The sequence below is a fragment of the Brassica rapa genome, chromosome A03, assembly GCF_000309985.2.
Source record: "Brassica rapa cultivar Chiifu-401-42 chromosome A03, CAAS_Brap_v3.01, whole genome shotgun sequence".
Taxonomy (NCBI): domain Eukaryota; kingdom Viridiplantae; phylum Streptophyta; class Magnoliopsida; order Brassicales; family Brassicaceae; genus Brassica; species Brassica rapa.
The window spans coordinates 22,155,611-22,177,042 of NC_024797.2; the positions used below are offsets into that span (position 1 = coordinate 22,155,611).

General features: G+C 31.7%; 2 protein-coding genes across 2 annotated transcripts; one reads left to right on the forward strand and one right to left on the reverse strand.

Annotated features, from left to right (window-relative positions):
* Window positions 1-245: 245 nt before the first annotated feature.
* LOC103860547 (transcription factor MYB34) lies at window positions 246-5,707 on the forward strand. Its single transcript, XM_009138162.3, has 3 exons — window positions 246-4,319; window positions 4,434-4,563; window positions 4,890-5,707. The coding sequence occupies exons 1-3, from the start codon at window positions 4,187-4,189 to the stop codon at window positions 5,575-5,577; spliced, it is 951 nt and encodes a 316-aa protein (XP_009136410.1). The 5' UTR covers window positions 246-4,186; the 3' UTR covers window positions 5,578-5,707.
* Window positions 5,708-16,642: 10,935 nt separating this feature from the next.
* LOC103860548 (G-type lectin S-receptor-like serine/threonine-protein kinase RLK1) lies at window positions 16,643-20,737 on the reverse strand. Its single transcript, XM_009138163.3, is given in 4 exon segments — window positions 16,643-18,347; window positions 18,350-18,429; window positions 18,431-18,729; window positions 20,142-20,737. Coding segments are annotated over 4 exon segments (2,481 nt in total). The 5' UTR covers window positions 20,676-20,737; the 3' UTR covers window positions 16,643-16,779.
* Between the last annotated feature and the right edge of the window lie 695 nt (window positions 20,738-21,432).

Below are 21,432 nucleotides of genomic sequence, written 5' to 3' on the forward strand. Positions count from 1 at the left end.
GAATATTTATTCATTTTTGATTTATAGAATAAGAAATAAAAACTCTATAATATTAATATATAGATAATTCATATTCAAAATTAAATTGGTAGACAAATTAATAAATATAAAGTTACTTAATCCATCTATTAAATGTTTTATAAATTTTTAAATTCAAAATAATTACATATACATAATAACATATATTCATGAATTTTAAAAACTACTTCAACTTATTAAAAATATATATTAAAATATTATATTTAAACTAATAATATTTAATATACATATTCAAATTAGAATATTAAAATATAATCAAATATATTTGAATAGATAGAGCATTAGAATAGATATATATATATATATATATATTTAATAAAATAAATATTTATAGTTAGCTACTATTAATATTTAATAATATATTGGAACATGTTAATATTGATATTTTTATGAGTTAATTGTACGGGTTATTCCAACAAATATGTAAACTATTTATCAAATATAAAACTAACTGAACAAATTATAAAGCACACTTTAAATTAGGTTTATAAGTTCAGGTAACCGTTGGGTTACGGACCAAGTATTTTGAATTTTGGTTCTAATTTATATCACATCCTAAATCCTTTTTTTCCGACATCACATCGTAGGTCTTATTACGGTAAATTCGTAAATATAAATTGAGTTCAAATATAACACATTAATTTTTGTTCTAAATTATATTACATGCTAAAACCATAAAGTAACTGTATATCATTCTACATTGGATTATATTGATTTGTTTCGGATATATCTGAAGTTAAATTCAAAATTTAAAAGTAAATATAAGAAATAAATACTTATTGATAGATAATTGGATATTTAAGATAATTATTTAAACTTTAAATAATTATTTCTATATATCATTTCAAAATAAATATAAAACCGAATCTTTGAAGTACATATTTATACTTCAAATATTTATATTTGTGATTAATTTAGAAATTCGAATCAGTTATTTTGATTTTTCGGATTAGTCAGATTTTTTTGGGTTTTCCGGTTTTTTTGGTTACCCGTTCAGGTTCGGATAATAACACTTCGAGATCGGATATGTTTTGTACATTTCAGACCTCATACAGTGCAGACTCAGGTTACGGATTTTATATCCATGTCTACTTCAAATAAAGAGAAAATACTATTATATAAAGTTTTAACCGAAAAACTATTCCGCGTCAAAACGCGGATCAAAATCTAGTTTACATTAAAAAAATAAACACTTCACCAAATTATACTTAGATACATGCATTTTGTATCACACAATGTCGTTAGCTTATCCAAAAAAAAAATATCATTGTTATTATTATTTTTTAAAAATATTGCTTCGTTAAGATTGGAAGGGTTTGATTTTTTTATTCACTTCGTTGAATAATGTTGGATTTTAACTCACACATCTAGTTTTTTTTTGGGTCAAACTCACACATCTAGTTTTATTAATTTTTTTTTCAGATTAAACTGAAAAATACGGGGTTTAATTGCAAATTTCTCTGTTTGTTGAGTGTGCTTTTGGCATATTCGAATGTTATAAACGTTTTGCTCAATGGTTTTTTTATTCTCTTTTTTTCTTTTTGTCATTTGTCATTTGGCATTTCATGCCAGGCTTGCCAGCTGCCGAATATCATGATCTGCCTCCACTTCGATTTCGATATTTGTTTGATAAATTATTTTTTTAATAGCTTTCGATTCCTTAAAGGTCCAACTTTCATGAAACTAGTACCACAAAGTCTTTTTTTTTTCAACTCAACACTAGTACCCCAAAGTCTACAATTCATTTTTAGAAATATGTAAAGAAAGCATTGATTACTTAGCATTTTTAGCTATTCATTGTTTATAAGATTGAGTGTTGTTTTATAAAAGTGCATATATAATAAAATAAGATAGATAGCATTTGTTGTCAAAAAAAAAAAAGATAGATAGATAGCACTTGAAACGAGATGCATCGGCATTTTTGGTGAATGAGTACTATTAACATTATAAATGGCTGATTTGGAGTTTTATACAAATTAATAAGCTACTTAGGTAAAAAAAAGAAAAGAGCTAATTAGATTTAAAATTTGATTTTTTTTTTCTGTTTGCAGTAGATTTTATAAAATTTTGTGAACAAAAAACATGATTGAAAATAAAATGATTTTGTTAAATTTCTTTGACTTCTAATTTAAAATCATTTGCTTAAAACTCCTGAAATTTTATTTTCATACATTTTTTAGAGATTAAGGTCAGTGAACTATTAACTTTTACATAATTTCAATATCTTCTTTCAAGATAATGACCATTTTAACCATTATTTTCGCATACCATCAAAATTGGGATTCGAGAACATAACCCATTTTTTGGCCAAATTATAAGAGTATATGGATCAATTATTAAACCTTTTATTAGTTAGGTATAGGGCTTTTGATACTTTATTATGTTTTCTACAACTAAAAACTAGTTTACAATAATGAAATGACTCATCAGATCTCTTATATGTTATTCATGTTTTACTATAACTTCCTATATATATAATTTATATTTACGGATTCTTTAGAGATTAAAACTTATAGTCCATTAACTATACATAATAATCCTAATAATCTTTTGTATTTAATTGTAATTATAGGTGTGTGTGACATTCAACACTGTTATTGATCTCAAACTAGCATCACTTAAGAATTTATTCACAAGAAGAATCTCAAAGCAATCAAAATTTAGTTTGATCCTTAAATTTGATAGTGATCAAGATTCGATTTCCTCCTTCCAAATGTCCACACTTCTACTTTTATACCCGTTCTATTACTAATTTACTGTTGTCTCCTCTAAATCTAGAATTCAGAAATCGGAGTGCCGATTGGCTTAATTACTCCGAAAGAGATACTATATATCCAACATTGCAACATAAAGTTGTAGACCTTTTTCCGACATCAAGATGTAGACTTTTGTTGACAAAAAAGGGTGCAGACCTATAGTTAGAACTTTGAACTGGTTAAAAACATGTTTCGTCTACAAACACATGTCTTTTTTTTTTCTTTCAGATTCCATCCCATATGGAAACAATATCCCGAGAAGACCTTATGATTATAACATGGTTATGTAATGTCTTGTGATGGAATCTTCCATTTTTACGTAGTGATTTTTTTTTTAAATTACTTAATGAGTTTTCTGATATTTATACGTTATGTTTAATCAGTACGTGGCTTCAAATGTTACGAACCGCCCTACTGCTCCGTACCACAGTTAACAATAACAAAAATCTCTATATATACCATATATCTATACGTTTTTATAACGGTTAAAACCGCACCGCAGTTAAACCGATTATCCCGCACCGCTCAAACCGCGGTTACCATTCAGAACCTGTGTCTCGTTTTAAGATTATCGAATGGGGTTTCTGATATTTATACGCCTTCATGTGATATGACTAAGGCGTTATACTATGCTTTAGCATATTTACAGTTTAATGATAGTAAAATTAGACTACTATTTCCTTGAAAGATAAATCATACTAGTTTTTAATGATAACAGTTTTATTGATTCAATGAATGAATTGAATAGTATAGTTGCACACCTTTCTTGACCATTGTATTGTATCTCCAAAGTATCAATACAAATCTTTTACACGAATCTCAATGTTCCTTTTCCTGGAGAAACAAACTAATACGGGCACGAGAATTAGAAGAGTGTCAGAACTCATGGATGCAATTCCGTGTGACCATGACACACCTGGCATTGCACTACGATGGCTCGGTGGTCTAAGTAAAGAAAATATTAAAAACGTGCTATCGCAACCATTCCCTTACAAAGTTATTATTATTTATGTGTGTCTCCTTTTCTCTATCTCGTAATTTACCTATATAAGAAATCTCTCTATACCCTAATCTGTGCGAGAGAGAGAAAGAGAGAGTAAAAGAACACCGTTTGTTCTTGTTTTAAGAATCCGATATATAATGATAACACGTTCACGTGTTCCTCGTCAAAAGAGTGTCTCAGTGAGCACAATTTTCAAGTGTCTTTTGGTTTTGATCAAGCGTTCTATTAAATTCTCTTAGTCATCTTTTCTAATCTCTTTTCTTTTTAATTTCACTTAAGCGGTTTTAAAAATTTCTTCCTTTCGTAGGTCTCTAGCTAAGGTTTTTAAGATAGGTTTTATATCAAATAAATAAATAAAAGCAAGAATCAGTAAGAAGAAGAATCAGAGATGGTGAGAACACCATGCTGCAAAGAAGAAGGAATAAAGAAAGGAGCTTGGACTCCTGAGGAAGATCAAAAGCTTATTGCTTATCTTCAACTACATGGTGAAGGTGGATGGCGTACTCTCCCGGAAAAAGCTGGTAATTCTTTCTTATTTTTCCTTATCATATACGTTCAGTCATTAAGAATATTAATAATTAATTAACAGCTATTTTTCTCTTATTTCTTACAATGTATGTACAATATGTATGTAGGATTGAAGAGATGTGGGAAGAGTTGTAGACTAAGATGGGCTAACTATCTAAGACCCGATATTAAAAGAGGGGAGTTTACTCCTGAAGAAGACGACACTATTATCAAGCTTCATGCTCTTAAGGGTAACAAGTAAGAACCTTTTCCTTATTTAATACTTTTTGTATTATATAATTCATCATCTAGTACTTTTAATGATGCTTTTTTTTTTCTAGATGTCACCTTGAGTACATATTGTAATATAATATGTAAAAGATATGGATCCATTTTCAACATAGAGTGTTCAGAATTTCAAACTAACTTGAAAAGTATTTATGTGCTTAAACAAATCTTTTAAGTTTACTGTTTCCGCGTAGCTTTATAAGGGTATTCAATTCTTCTTGGGATAAATTAGTCAATCTATTTGTTTTCTGTTTTGGGCAAAGTATAATAATTTCACCTGGTGCTGATTATTGAAGGTGGGCCGCAATAGCAACATGTTTGGCGGGACGAACCGACAATGAGATTAAGAATTATTGGAACACGAATCTCAAGAAGCGTTTAAAACAAAGAGGTATCGATCCAACCACTCACAAACCGATCAATTCAACCGATCAAACCGGTTCAGAACCAAAACACCATAAACTCGGTTCATCCGGTTCCGCAAGGCTTCTTAACCGCGTTGCAAGCAAATACTCGGTCGATTCAAACCGGGATCTACTAACCGGAATCATCATAGGAAACTCCACAAACATCGCAGACATCTCACAAAACACCGGCGACGTCGATTCTCCGACCAAGAATTCGACCTCCACGCTGCTCAACCAAATGGCGGCAGCGTCAAGCGGTTTCATATCGATTCTTACGAACAACACGTCGACCTCTCCCGGTTTCTCCGACAACTGTTCTTTCTCCGATGGTTTCACTGAGTTCTTTAGTAACGAAGAGATCTCCGGTATGTATACCAACGTCGATAATGTTGGCCTTATGGAGGAGTTAGAGGATATTTTAAGCTACGATGGTGCCGACGTCGGAGATATCAAAGACTCGCCTGAGGTTGACGTAACTGATGATATGGACTTTCTTGATTCTTGGAACAAAGAAGATGATTTGGATTTGGAGAAGTTTGTAAGCTCGTTAGATTCCAAGATTGGTGTCTTTGTCTGAATCTAAAGCAAAATCAATTACACGTTGGTTTTCTTGATCGACTTCTGTAATGGACTAATGTATGGCCACGAGGCGGGAATAATATGAGCTGTCTTGATAAAATAATAATAAAATAATTATTTCTCGTTAATTGTTTACAAACCTATTTAAACATTCTATAAAACTTCAAGATTTTTTAATTATATGAAAATATACATGAATTTTATTGTTTACGAGATGCAACTAAAGAAGGTCCCTTGCAGATGATTAATAATCCAATGTAGAAACATGAAAACAATGCTATATAAAAACATCTCAAACAATCTCACAAAACATTGAATAACTAGTTTAGATAAATAGTTTTCTAAATCCTCTTTTTTCTCGAGTTTTTAAAGGACGGTATTACAGGAATGCCGGTATTTACAATCGTCACTTCTCTATTATATTGCTCAATACGTTTACGGATAATATTACTAATTTTATTGGCTTTAATGGTTACCATGAGTATTGTCTTAATTCTTTTTTGGAAGAAAAAAAAATAATGCCTATCATAATCGTAAGGAAAGGACTAATCAGTAATTTTTTTCATCGTACCAAACATACCAATATTTGCATTAATAGTACGTAAATGTAACTCATTACTCAAACAACTATTTAGGGTTCTTATAGCTCCCTGTAAAGCTTGTTGGAAAACCCGTTCACGGACTTGATTAATTGTTCTTTGTTGCTCAAAAAGAATGGTTTCGTTTTTGTAATTTTCTAATTGTTTCAAGGTTCTAGTATTCCCCATCATATGGCTGGAGGAGTATTACTTCTGCTAGATCTCTGGTTTGTAAAGGACTAATTAAAATAGTTGGAACAGGATCATCTATTTCAGTATGGAATGATCACTGGCTCCCATCCACTCGTCCGAGACCAACTAACAAAAACCTTCATAATAGTTACCCGAAACTCACAGTGGATTCTCTCATTAATCCGGAATCCCGTACATGGAATTTACAGGCAATTAGGGACTTGGTGGATCCACACGATGCAAAAATAATCGAAAGTATATCATTATGTAGAAATCGGATGGAGGATAGGAATGGATGGCATTTCACCAAGAATGGGAAATATACGGTACAATCAGGGTACCAAGTGGAAATGATTTATCATGAAAAGGAAAAACCACCAGAATTTTATGGCCCCAATGTTGATATACTCAAAGTTTTTTGCTGGAAAGTGAGGTGTCCTCCAAAGTTAAAATATTTTCTGTGGTAGTTGATATCAGGTTGTATAGCGGTAACGAAAAATCTAAAAGCAAGAGGAATACAAGAAGATACTTGCTGTGCATGGTGTGGCGATACCGAAGAATCAATAAACCATGTGTTTTTTGAATGTCCCCCAGCTCGTCAAGTCTGAGCACTATCTAAAATCTCATCAAACCCGAACTTTTTCCCTATTGGCTTTTTTTTTTGCTAATATGGACCATCTATTTTGGAGAGTTAATCCAAAGATGGAGGATCATCAGTTTGCATGGATATTATGGTACATTTGGAAGGGTCGGAACAATAAAGTATTCAGTAATCTTGATATTGATCTCAGGGAAACACTTCGACTAGCAAAAGTAGAATCAACACTTTGGACTGAGGCACATGTTAATAACAACGGGTGTGCACATGAAGTACAGGTCATGTCTAGCTTAGGAACCACAGGAAGATGGTGCTTCACAGATGCAGTACCGGCCTTGAGGGGAAGCCACAGAAGCATTGGCTTCCGGCCTTCTATATTATTAACAAATATTGGCCTTTATTTCATTAAACCATCTTTAGTGTAGTGGTTTACTTAACAATGTATTGAGTAAGGGGCTTAGGTTCGATTCATGGTGGCAGCCTATTTTTTCTTATTTTGCTTCTAACTTTGTGAAAGTTAAGACCGGTACTGCACAGATGGTTCATAGAAAGATAAAGATCTATTTTCAGGGCAAGGTTGGCTCAGTACATTACCAGGGTATGATGGTTTACTAGGGACAAGGAATGTAAGGGCATGTATTTCACCGCTTCATTCGGAGATGGAGACATTAATTTGGGCAATGGAATGCATGAGAAATTTAAGACAGTTTCAGGTTACGTTTGCACTGGATTGTTCTAAATTGGTGAAGATAGTTTCGGAACCAGAAGAATGGCCAGCATTTGAAAGCTACATGGAAGATATTAAGCTTTTGAGAAGAAGTTTCGTCAACTCAGATATTGTTCATGTACCTAGGACGGAGAACACAAGGGCGGATAGTTTGGCACGTAGTGCTCGGCAACAACCGTCTTTCGTCGTACACATAGATTCAGAATTACCACATTGGTTTACAGAGTCTATATGAGTCTGTGAATGTTTTTTGTTGTCAAAAAAAAAGATAAATAGTTTTGATCAGAAGAATAGTAGAATATCTGAATTCTTGTTAGCAGATAAAATTTAACCACATAAACTTTTTTGTCTAAAATACTAAAGAACTAATTTAGTAGATTAGACATATTTTAATCATACTTTTAATATGCCAGTTAAATGTAGCCAATTTTTTTTTAAAAAGTATAAAAACACATTTAAAAAATATTATGAATGATAAAATAATAGAATAAGAATTGTGTTTGGCCACAGCCGGTTGTTGTTTTGAGCTGCTATCATTTCAAAACCTACATCTTAAACACCTACCATCAGGGGACAAAAATAATTACATGGCCCTATCATTTCTCTCAATTGTTTGGTTAAAAATGTCGACGCTTGTTTAATGGATTATTATGAAAATGTAAGAAATAAGAAGCTGAATAATAATATATTTGATATAAAATTTTCAAAATTACTTGTATTATCAAATCAAGGGCCCCAAATATTTGCGACCTCTTAGGCTATTAATTATTTTTCACAAGGTAAGTACGGCTTGATTAAACTCTTACACTTTCCGTTTCAGTTTAATTGTTTTGTGTAGTAAAATTTTTGTTTTCCAGTATAAGTATCGTTTTAGAATTTTTTATGCAAAATTAATTAACAATATTCTCTAGTATTCTCTAGTTTATTTTTTTATTGGTTGAAATATGGTTAGGTGTATAGATAATAATATTTTTATTTTGAAAATATGTAAAAATGTTTTTTTTTTAATTTGTGTGTCTAAATCTAAAATGATAACTAAAATAAAATGAGGGGAGTATAATTATTGGTAATATTTTTATATTTGAAAAAAAAAATTACTGTAAAGATATCTGACTTATTCAAATCAATAATTGAAAAAGAATTGAAATGCTGAACTTATTATTTTAATTCTTCTGCTAGACTAGCATACTGCCCAAAACGTGAATCCTCACGTACCGTATATAATATTCTAATATGACAAAGTTAACGTGATCGTCTACTACGACTACTTTTTGGGGGCAGATTCACGTGAATGCGTAATCTTTGTCGATTTTTTACACACAAATATATATAGACTCAGGTTAGCTCTGTATATTTAATAGACCTAGATTTAATCTTTTACGGTTAAAAAAATATATATAGATATATATTACTACGGCACTAAGTGTCACGCATTCATACGAGTACATGCATATAGGGGTTCAGATCCAATATCTTGGTTTTTAAAGTATTTATCATCTCATATACTCGTCTTGTTCAAATAATGAGTATATTTAGATAACTGGTGTAAATAAATTATTTAAAAAGTATCTAGATATCCAGAGCCTTAAATATCCGAAAAATTAAAATTTTAATTAGATATCCGATTCGATCCGTATAAATAAAATAAAACAAAAATAAATTCTATAATAATAATATTTATTACAAAAAAAATATTTTCTTTCTAAAATTTTAATAACTAATATAATCAATAAAAATACTATAAAAATTATAAAAGATAACATCATATAATTTATGTATATATAATTATGTAAATATATATGTATGCATATAACTGATCAGATCTGATATTCGTTCATATAAATATTAATAATTGTGAATTACATTTTTTTATGAATATTGTATATAAATATTTGGTTTGTTTCGTAGAGTCACTACAAGAAAACATGAAAGTAACGACTACCATTTACGACTACGTTAAAGTCCGTCGTAACTTAGACTAAAAAGTTGTCGTAAATTGGTCGTAAACTAACTTCGCATTTACGACCACACTTTCAAGCCCTGTTCAAAAACGCGGCCGCCTAGCCGCCTAGGCGTCCGCATATTCGCTACTCGGACCCTCTCCGCCGCGATTTTACTCTAGGCGGATCACAAAATCGGAACTGGACTAATCGGCCCATTAAGCCAATTAATCGGCCCAAATCCCTATTAATCTGTCCTACTATCGATTAATCGGTCCAATTGGGTATTTAAAAAAACCCAAGTTCCAAACTATAATAATAGTATTCGGGCTTTACAAGAAGCCCAAATGCTTTATCACTTTTCAAGGATGTATGTCTCTATATATAGAAGCAAGATTTTACCTCTTTTTCTTTTCTGGCCGATGTGGGACTTTGTCCCTGAAGAATTAATAATGCTAAAATAAACAATGCATTGACCGGGTGTCGAAGTCGGGTTGCGTAACAAAATTACAAGGTACTAAACCACCAGGAGAGAGCAGATTCTTGTTATACACGCACATGCCGATATATATAAACATATGCATATAATAAAAGTACAAAAACTAGACCCCGCGTACTCCCCGATTAATCCCCGATTTTTTCCTAACTCGCTAGGCGTGACTCGGCCGCCCGACTAGCGCCTAGCGTAGTTCCGAACAGGGCTTTCAAGTAGTCGTAATGTGGTCGTAAGTGTATGATTAAATTACATCGACAAGCTACCATCTGATTAACGACCAATTTACGAGAAACGTAGTTGCACATTCGTGGTTAAGTTATTATCAAACGTAAATATGTTATTTATTATAATTAATGAAGTTATATATATATATATATATATATATATATATTAATGATCCAGGTTGATTATGATGATCCATTATATCCTTAGTGGTTTCACGAATTGATACAAGGTCTGGTCGCTAAGGTCACCACAGCATCTATGTATTTCACACGAGGCTACACTTTTCACACTTACGAATATCGAAGTCGGCGAGCAACAATGAACAATGGAGTATGTGTGAAAGGTGAAACTGATTTCTATAGAATCTTACAAGAGATCAACGAAGTGGAGTTCCCCAGCCTGGTGAAGCTGAAATGCGATCTCTTCAAATGTGACTAGTTTGACCCCACTGTCAATAGATGTGTTCGATATAGCAAGTTTGGAGTTGTTGATATAAATGCTACACGGAGGTAAAACAAATTTGAAACCCTACATATTGGCATCTCAAGCAGACCAAGTTTGTTTTATTCCATACTCGAGGATCATACAATCTGGAATATCTTGGTTAGCCGCTATAAAAGTTACACCTCGAGGCAGAGTCTTGACTGATCCCGTAAATGAAGTAGAAGTACCTGAGCAAGCTATAAATGATATCTTACTTGTTGATCCACACAACCAGGGATATGAAGAACTTCCAGACGATGCAACATACGAAGCCAACGAAAATGAATTTGAAGAAAATGATGAAGTGAATGATGTTTCTGATGACGAGTGATCGAGTTTGATTATGTTACAGTGTTTGTGTTTTATTATATTATTGAACTCTTTGTATTGCATTACAAATAATATATAACTTATTTTCATGTTTGCTCAATTATATATGAACTTAGTTTAAAAAAAAAAAATCTTTGTACTTTGGGGTTTAGAAATGTATAAAACTTATGATGTTTGGGGTTTGGGGTTTTGGTTTTAGGGTATAAACACAAAACCAAGCTAATTAGTCGTAAAGTACGATTCAATTACGACTAATCTTAATTCTTCCCACATTGGTCCCTAATTGGTCATAAAGGACTTCGTTCCACATTGGTCGTAATTTTAATTCTTCTTTACGACTATTAGTCCTTAATTGGTCGTAAATAAAAAAATTATTTAATCCCTAATTGGTCATAATATTATTTGGTCCCCCATTGGTCGTAAATTTAAGTCTTCTTTACGACCGCTAGTCTCTCATTGGTCTTAATATTACAACCCATTTACGACTAACACCAAAACTCTATATATACTCGGACCTCGCGAAGCCATTTGGTTGCTTATTCCCTTCTCTCTAACAACGACTTCCCTTCTCGCTCTAGGTAAGTTTTTTTTTTGTTTTAGTTTTAGGTGGTTAGTTAGGTGATTAGATTAGGTTTGGAATTAGTTTAGGATGGAAGTAGATTAGGATGGAGTTAGATTATGGTGAAATTAGAATAGGTTTAGATTATTTATATAAAAAATTTGAATTGTTTATAACCATCTATTGTTTTTGTTTTTTTTCTTCAGATTGATGATGATGCTATGGCTGGCAGTAGAAAGAGACTTAGGAACTTTGCGCCTAGAAAATCTTACGGGAGTACGTTTCTCGGACAGCCGGATCCATCAGCTTCTATCTCCGGCATATCATCCGACTTCTTCGACGAAATAAACCTTAATGCTTAGTTTTTTTCGGTTTTAATTAATTTGTATTTTGAATGTTTTATATTATGGATATTATTATGTTTACGGATGTTAGATAGTTTCTTTTAATTTTATCAAATTTTAAATAATTAAAATAAACTAAATTTAAATATTTAATTTTAATTAATTTATAAAATTTGTAAATAAATATAAAATTCAAAAATAAATAAATAAAATTGGTCAAATTTACGACTAATGAACATCTAAAGTCGATGTAAAGTGGTCGTTACCTTACGACTAATAAACATCGACATTAGAGGTAAATTGGCCGTAAAGTTACGACCAGTGTAAGACTAATATGCCTAGTCATAATATTACGACCAATGTGACTTTAATAATTAAATACAACCAGCTTCTAATGACCAATCGATTTTCGAAGTTAATTTGTCGTAATGCCCATATTACGACCAACTAGCTACTAATACTGTAGTTGTTAAGGTCCTTTTCTGTAGTGAATTAAAAATATCTAGATTTTTTAATTCAAATCGAAACAGATAAAAAATCAAATCAAAATTTACAGATCTTTTGCCAAACCTGCACATGACACATCATTCGAGAATCATTATGTTAGGCATAGTACCGTTTGGGAAAATCCAGTATCTATGACATGCACATCTACCTAGACACATAGATTGATAATATATTGCTACTTACAAAAACGTTACATGCAACGTTTAAGCTGATAAACCGGTATTTGAAAATTATTATATCCATAAAACCGGACATCTAGCCAAAGTTAATTGAATAGCAAAGTATATATAATCCATTTATCAGTGTCTGGCCAGATAATCAAATGTTTAATCGATTCTAGCAAATCATAAGTTTTGTTTTTTCACCCCCAAACACTGGTGTACCAAACTAAATACTATAAATAGTTATTAAACTCTCTACCCATCCTAATCCTCCAGCATATATCAAGTTAACCATATATATCATCCTCTTTATTTTTTGAACTGGCTTTCATATATCATCCTTTGAGCACAAGGATACATTTTACCATCCATCAGAATCTGAAAGGTGCAATTTTATCATATAATATGTCAATTTAATCATCTCAAGAAATTAGGGTAGGTGACTTCTTTCGATAATCTAATTTGTCCCAAGACTCCCAACAACTCCCAAATGCCCAATGAGCTATTTATTATCTTTGGTCTCTTACCTTTATTGTTTGTTCGTACTGTCTAAGTTATCACCTTCACGTACGCTGTTATTATTTATGTAGGATTGAAAACTATGTAAATTTTTTTTTGTTAAAAAAACTATGTAAAGTTTAGTTTTATGATTTATAATTTAGGTATCTAATTTTATGGTAGTGGTTGACGATGAAAGTTATTATAATAATGTTGTACATGATATTTTTTCAAATAAAGGATTATCCATACCCATGTCTATTAAAGAACCAAACCTAATTTTTGGATGGAAAGTCCAATGCATTAACATCCATAATCTGTCCACTACCACTGGACCATAAGTTTTATTTAAAACTTATGGCTAATTTTTTTGCTAAATGCTTGATACACATTTATATTACCAAAAACCACTTCGATTTAAAGAAAAGATCGAGACAATGTATGCAGAGGATAACAACTTTTCAAACTTTAAAAAAATACTTACAAAATTTTCAAAATGTAGTTTTATAAACTTTATTAAAATCTATATTTAGAAAATTCAAAAGTTCAAAGACTTTAATAAGTTTCCGGTAGTCTGAATTCTTGTTTTGCTCATAGCCGGACGTGGTGAGTAAGGCCCATTGCCACTTGTTCCTTTTTATAGCGCGTGTTTAATGCATTTTTTTATGTAAGGAAAAGACAAATTGTTAGTTAGTAAATTTTTTTTTTTTGTCACGGATGTTAGTTAGTAAATAAAAATGGGTTTTTAGTAATTAAACCCCTCAACTAAAGATTAATTGTAAAATAAATCTTCAACTAAAAATCTTATGAAATAAACCCTCAACTTTAATTCCGTTAACATATGTTACTCTCCGTTTAAAAAACAGTGAACGGAGGGTGACATACATTAACGGTTTATAAGTTGAGGGTTTATAATGTTGAAAACTTAGTTGAGGGTTTTTTTTTACGATTTAAAAATAGTTGAGGTGTTTGATCACTAAAAGTCATTAAATGGTTAAAAAAATTTGAATCGTAAAGAAACCCTCAACTAAGTTTTCAACATTATAAACCTTCAACTTATAAACCGTTAATTTATGTCATCCTCCGTCACGATTTTTTAGACGGAGGGTAACATATGTTGACGTAATTAAAGTTTAAAGTTGAGGATTTTTTTTTACGATTTAAAAATAGTTGAGGTGTTTTATCACTAAAAGTCATTAAATAGTTAAAAAAAATTGAATCGTAAAGAAACCCTCAACTAAGTTTTCAACATTATAAACCTTCAGCTTATAAACCGTTAATTTATGTCATCCTCCGTCACGATTTTTTAGACGGAGGGTAACATATGTTGACGGAATTAAAGTTAAGGGTTTATTTCACAGAATTTTTAGTTGAAGATTTTTTTACGATTAATCTTTAGTTGAGGGGTTTAATTACTAAAAACCCAATAAAGATTGAGAAAAGTCACAGTCTATTATTTGTAATAATCATTATTTTTCAATCAAAATTTTAAAAATTAATTTGCAACTTTTAAGTATTTCTCTTACCATTTTAGTAAAAAATATTTTTCAAGTGTAGTATGATATTACAGCACACCATGTCACTATGAAAGATGTATGGGAACATTTTAGAAAATCAAAATATGAAATAAAACTAATTAACATAACAAATGAATGGCATGATCGTTGATAAAAAAATGAACAGCATGATGTAATTCTGTACACATTCAAGGTTAGTTTATAATATATGAAATTGCCTACACTACCACATTTCTAAATTTCTAATACTATTTTTCATGTTTTTGTTAACCACATTTAACTTTATATTTTAAAGAGGTAAATAGAAATTTATAAAATCTAAGGTTAATTATTTTAAACTTAGGGTTTAGATTTTGAGGGGTGAGATTATGGAGAGTGGAGTTTTGGAAGGTGGGATTTAAGATTTTAATAAATATAAAGTAAATATTGATTATTTGTTAAAAACATTAAAAATAGATTTAAAAATAATTTTCAAATTTCAAACAAAATTGAAAAAAATGGAAAAAGATCAAAAAAATTCAAAAGTATTTTTTTATAAAAATGTTCAAATTTAAAAAGTATAATTCAAGAATTATAAAAAGAAAATTTATTTTAAAAAATAATTACTTATATTTATATATACCTATAAAGCAGAGATATAATGATTGTTTGCCTCTTTAATAAAAAAGTATTTGTCAAAATGTCTTTTTAATGAAGGTAAACATGAATTGTGGTACAATACTTGTGATAAATTTAAATTATCCCTTATAAGATTGCTGAAGCGTATAAATGATATTTGGAAAATAATATTATTTGATGAAAAAACAAAACATACACTATTGGTATCTCAATTATTTTGATTCTTGATCTGATCTTGATATCATACTTTTATGTCTCCCACTTGATTAGGTATATAAAGTCCCTCGTTCTTTCCGTCGAATAATAACTAAAGAAGACTCGTCTGCAATCACTCGTTTTTCTCAATTCGTCTGACCATAATAATATATTAATATGTTCAGTCAATATGTCAGTATTCGTAGGATTCATGTAAACTTTCTCAAAAAAAAAAAATAATAACTAAAGAAGTATATTTAATACATTGTAGTGGTTAGAAGATGTATAGGAGTAGTTTGTTTTAGACGACAACGCGATTTGATATAAGTAGGATGATTTCATTAATGTTTTTACAATGAAAAGCATATTTTCCTTCAATCGTATTTTAAAACAATAATTAGATGTTATTACTATGATCTTTTAATTTAATTCCATTTATATACATTGTATGCTTATGTTAACTCACATCTTCAAGAGAAAAAGTACAATATATTTTTTTTTGTAAAAGATAAAGTATAATATGTTGGCATGTTGCAATATGATAGATTCTAAAACTGTATTTAGAAAAGTCACATAATCAAAAATCACACAGTATACTTGCACAGCCACAGTTTAATTGTAAAATGAAATTGTGTATTTTTGCATATTATATTGTATACATAATATCACGTAATCTTGAAATCAAACTATGTTATATAATTATGAAATCAAAATGTGTTATATAATTAGCAAATCAAACTATGTTATACGCCAAAATAACTGATGTTCGCTACTAAAAAGTAATTTCGTATTATGCAAGTTTAATTTTAAAATGAAATTGTGTATTTTTGCATATTATATGGTATACATAATATCACGTAATCTTGAAATCAAACTATCTTATATAATTATGATTAATATATCATCATATCATCTGGATGTCAAAAAAAAAAAGTAAAATGAAATTGATGTTCACTACTAAAAAGTAATTTTGTATCTATTCTATTAAAACAATAACATGACCTATTGATAAAGGTTTGGTCCAACTATTTTAATATAATTATTAAATTTCTTATTAATCATTTCAGATAAATATTATACAAAAAGAAACACAAGTATGACTAAAAACACAAATATAAAAATTAAATTTTTAAACAAATGTATAACAAAAACTGAAGTGTGGCTTCGCCATATGATGATACAAAGTGTCTAACTACGCAACACAAATAAATCAAACACGTGACACAGGAAGATTAATTAGACATAGACTCAGCACAGGTGAACGTATTATAGGGAGAAGGGTTTGGAGGATCATTAACTTGAGCCACGCCTTCAAGCATCTGTGTTACCTTTCTCATGTTAGGCCTCTTCCCTGGCTCTTCTTGTATACACCATATCGCTATTTTCACATATCTCTCCACCAAGTCCATATTGTCTAATGCCTCTAAATCTTCTTTGATTAGATCTTTCAATCTCCTTTGTCGGAAACAGTCGTACGCCCAATCTATAAGAATCACATTATCCTCTAGATCAACAGCTTTCTTGCAGCACACGATTTCCAAAAGCACGACTCCGTAGCTATAGACATCGACTTTGGATGTAATGGGACTGTTCCTGAACCACTCTGTCGCCACATAACCCTTTGTTCCTCGGATGTTGGTGAGCGTATGCGTTTGGTTTATCATCAGAAGCTTGGCTAAACCAAAATCCGAGATCCGAGGATTGTTATACTCGTCTAGAAGAATGTTCTGCGGTTTTATATCGCAATGAATGATCTGCTCGCTGCACTCTTCGTGAAGATACAAGATCCCACGTGCAACCTCAACCGCGATTCTCCTTCTATCTTCCCAGCTAGGTCTTGGACGCCTGAAGAGGAAACTGGCTAACGTCCCATTAGGTAAGAACTCGTAGACGATCATACGGCTCTGCTCTTCGTCGCAGAAGCCAATAAGCTTCACTAGGTTCTTGTGGTGGATCTGACCAATCACTTTGACCTCATTCTTGAACTCTTTCTCGCTTTCTTGAGCAACACGGTCTAGTTTCTTGACAGCTACGCTAACTTCAGAATCACCTGAAACTTTCAAAACCCCTTTGTAAACGATCCCGAACGCTCCTCTTCCGAGCTCTTCCACGAAATCTCCTGTAGCCACCACGAGCTCTCTGTACGTAAAGACTCTCAGATTCAAGTCATGAGCTGTAGCAGCACCAGTATATCGTCTTTGGTTCGGTTTCTTCGCCATCCTCTTCTTGTTTCTTTTCATATAAAGCAATATGAAGTTCACCAAAGCTGAAGTTCCAAGCAGAACAGAACAAGTGATGATCAACCAGTCACGTGTTCTGCCTCTTCTTCCAGTATTTGGAACACCCGCAGTGAGTTTTCGAACCTTGATGAAAGTATCGCTTCCACCGGTCGGAGATCTGTGACCATAAGACAAGGGAAACTTCTTCTTCCAACAAATGGTTCTGAAAACAACCGCAGCGCAGAAACAGTCGTTAAGACAAGAAGCTTTACATCTTTCTTCATTATAGTTTGAGTACTTCTTGTAATCACCAGACGGCCAATTAGTCTTCTCCAAAGTAACAAACTCGTAAAGACTTACATCAGTTTGGTTACTCTTCGCTCCACAACTATGCATCTCAAAATCTGGCTTGCAATCACCATAGCTATCACTAGGATCACTCAACACAAACCTCTCGGGGCATTCACATCTTGGCCTTTGGTTATCTCCTAAAATGCAAATATTATTAGACCCGCAAGCCAAGTTCCCAACCTCGTTAGCAGCAAGGTCCGTTCCAAAGCCTTTTGCGCATATATTCTCAGGCTGAGACCAAGCCCATCTCCACCCACCATCTCCCCCCTTGGGATGATAGTACTGAACAAAAACACCGTCGAAATGTAGAACAGCACGGTGGTAGAAGTCTTTAGAAGATACGGGAACGTCTTGTTTGAGATAGAATCTCGAGTTGTTCCTTTGAAGAACATACATGTAGCCTGACTCGTTGAAAACTAACTGAATCCCGGGGTTTTGATTTTTTGTGTTACTTGCGTAGTACGCAAAGTATATATCGGATTCTAAAAGCGTCTCGGGGTTGAGAGTGAGAAGCCGTAGATCTCCATCGTTACCTAGATGTAGTCTGTATCTTCCTTTGGTGAAGCTTGTCTCCGTCAGGCGAGATGAGAGGTTCCTTCCAACTTCTATGCCCTGCATCATCATCAACATCGATCCTGAACATACAGCTTTTGACGACAAGTTATGATATTACTTTCCAGACATAATTTATATATTTTTTTATCTTTTTAGTACTCCCTATATCACAAAAGTATAATTCCAAATCATATTTTGTTGTTTCAAAACGGAGTAATTTTATATTTCCAATGTGATTTTACATATGTTATTTTTTGTTCTTTTGAATAAACAATAACTTTTTGTTTAAAATCATTTTCATTTCGTTAGTTGCAATGTTTTAAAAGCCGGACCGGATACCGACTCCGTATAGCTATCGGTTGAATGGTCGGACCGGTTCAACCGGTTGAACCGGATTTTCTATTTAAAAATAAATATATATATATATATATATATACATATATATTTAAAAATATATAAATATATATATATATTCATACTATTTAGACCTAAAATATACTTCTACATATAATATTTTCTATGTTCTCTTTTATTATTTAGATGATAAACAATAACCTTAGGGTTAGTTATATATACAGTTAATAAGTGAATACTATATCAACTAAAATTGATAAAAATAAATGATTGACCGTTTAAATTACATATTTATTTATTTTTACAACAAAAAATCTTAAATTTTAAGAATATAGCAAACTGAGAATATAATATGAAAGTCAAAAAGGCTAATTTAAAATATTTTTTTATATAAATAGAACTAAAAGAAAACCAATTAAATAGTAAAAGTTAAAAATTGATTATGAAATATTAAATTTTAATAACAATTGAAAAGACATTAGTTATATGTTGATTTCTTTAGAACCGAGTTTTGAAATTGAACCGAGTCACCGGTTTTACCAGTTTTTCTTAAATCTGGATTTAAACCGAACCAGATTCGGCTTCTTCAACGAGTCATGGTCGGACCTGACCGGCCGGTCGGTCCGGTCCGGTTTCAAAACACTGGTTAGTTGCATATTAAATAAGGGATATATTAGTATGTTTTGTAGTTTTTTTAATCCGCTTGGATTGTGTCAAAATAACACTCTTTACAAAACGCAGAGAGTGTGTTCTTTATATAAATAATACTAGTTTTGTAAATTGTGACATAAACATCTTTGGAAATTAAAACCAGTTGGTGATGAATGTATTGATATCATTTCTTAACTGTAGTTTTTATCTCATTTTTATTTTATTTTAGATGTGCAATCCCTAGTCCATTTTACAACTTTTTGTTCTTTTTTTTTTTCAAGTAAAAACACTTCTATATGTTCTTGTTTCATCTAACGGGAAGATAACATTCTAAGATTAAGCAAAAATTTCAGTCCGAAAAAAAAACATTATAAGATTACTTGTAAATACGCAGACAAAACCCAAAACGCTATATTTATTCAGGTATAGCCATATCTGAGATCGTATAACAAAGACTAAAGTACCTGAGTAGGTAACAGAGTGTCGGTAGGATGTGCGAAGCTAGACCACAAAAACTCGCCGGAATCTTCTGTTGTTTCGCTTAACAGACCGAAGTTTCCAGCGTCATTTATGTGCCCTTGAGAAACAGAGCCATTACTTGGAGGAAGTGAAGAACTCCAGAGCTGTTGACCTCGAGGGTCAGTCAGAACCAGACCACGATCTGCGGTTAGTGTAACGTTCGAACCAGCAGGGACAAGGCCAGTTGTTGTATTGACTGCTTGTGCATGCCACACGATGGTTTTGTCAGGAATCTTGTCGAACCAAATGGAGAGAGTGAAACCATCATTAGGTTGGATCTTGCGGAACCCGAAAGCAAAGTCACCGGAAGGGGAACGCCATGAGCTAGAGAATTGTTGGGACTCTGAAGCTGTGAGAGATTCTCCGACAGGAATAGATCCATTTATGATGTTCTGAGATGAAACTGTCAAGATAACACAAAGTGTTTGTAGTTGCAGGACAAGAAAAATATGGATTATCGAACACGAGAGGTATCCCATTTTGGTGAGGCAAAGATCATGAGATTATATGTTTTTTTTGTTTGTTAAAAGGCATTCTAGGAGATTATATGTACATATATAGATGAATCCCATTTTTCTGAAGCAAATAATGAGATTACATTTATTATTTTTATATGGTTTTAAATTGATTTGGTCGTTACTATTGAACGTAGGAAAATTGTAAGAAGACTTCCTGAATGTTTTTTTTGGTTGAGAGTCAATGGAGCAGATTTTGAAGAGTCAACTGAGCTTTTTTTTTATCCATACAGCTCTGAATATGTGCTCTAGACTCTAGAGTCTTTTAACGTGTGGAATAAACTGCGTACAAGTGTGTGGTTATTGTAATTTGTAAGTTTAATAAGACATTTCTCAATTGTAAGCGTAAATGACTTTTGCTTCCCTAGGTTTCTTTTTTGAATAGCAAAAGAGATTATCTTTATCTATGTAAGTTGGGATATCAAATCCAAGCTTAAACTAATCATCCTGTTAATGGAAAAGTCATATTTTCTTACCAACCACTATTGATATAAAATTGAGAGACATCAATCATGATCTTTTCAACTTTACTATTGTAACACCAGTAAATACTTAAGATTAACAGGTCAATAATGATTATATTTGTGTGTTTCAATTTTTTTTTGTTGTATATGGTATTTGATATTAGGGAAAATTAAAGCCTATAGCAACTAAAAAAACGATAATTGGTATAGTAGCTATTTTATCTAATACACCAATATACTATGCATCTTTTATATAA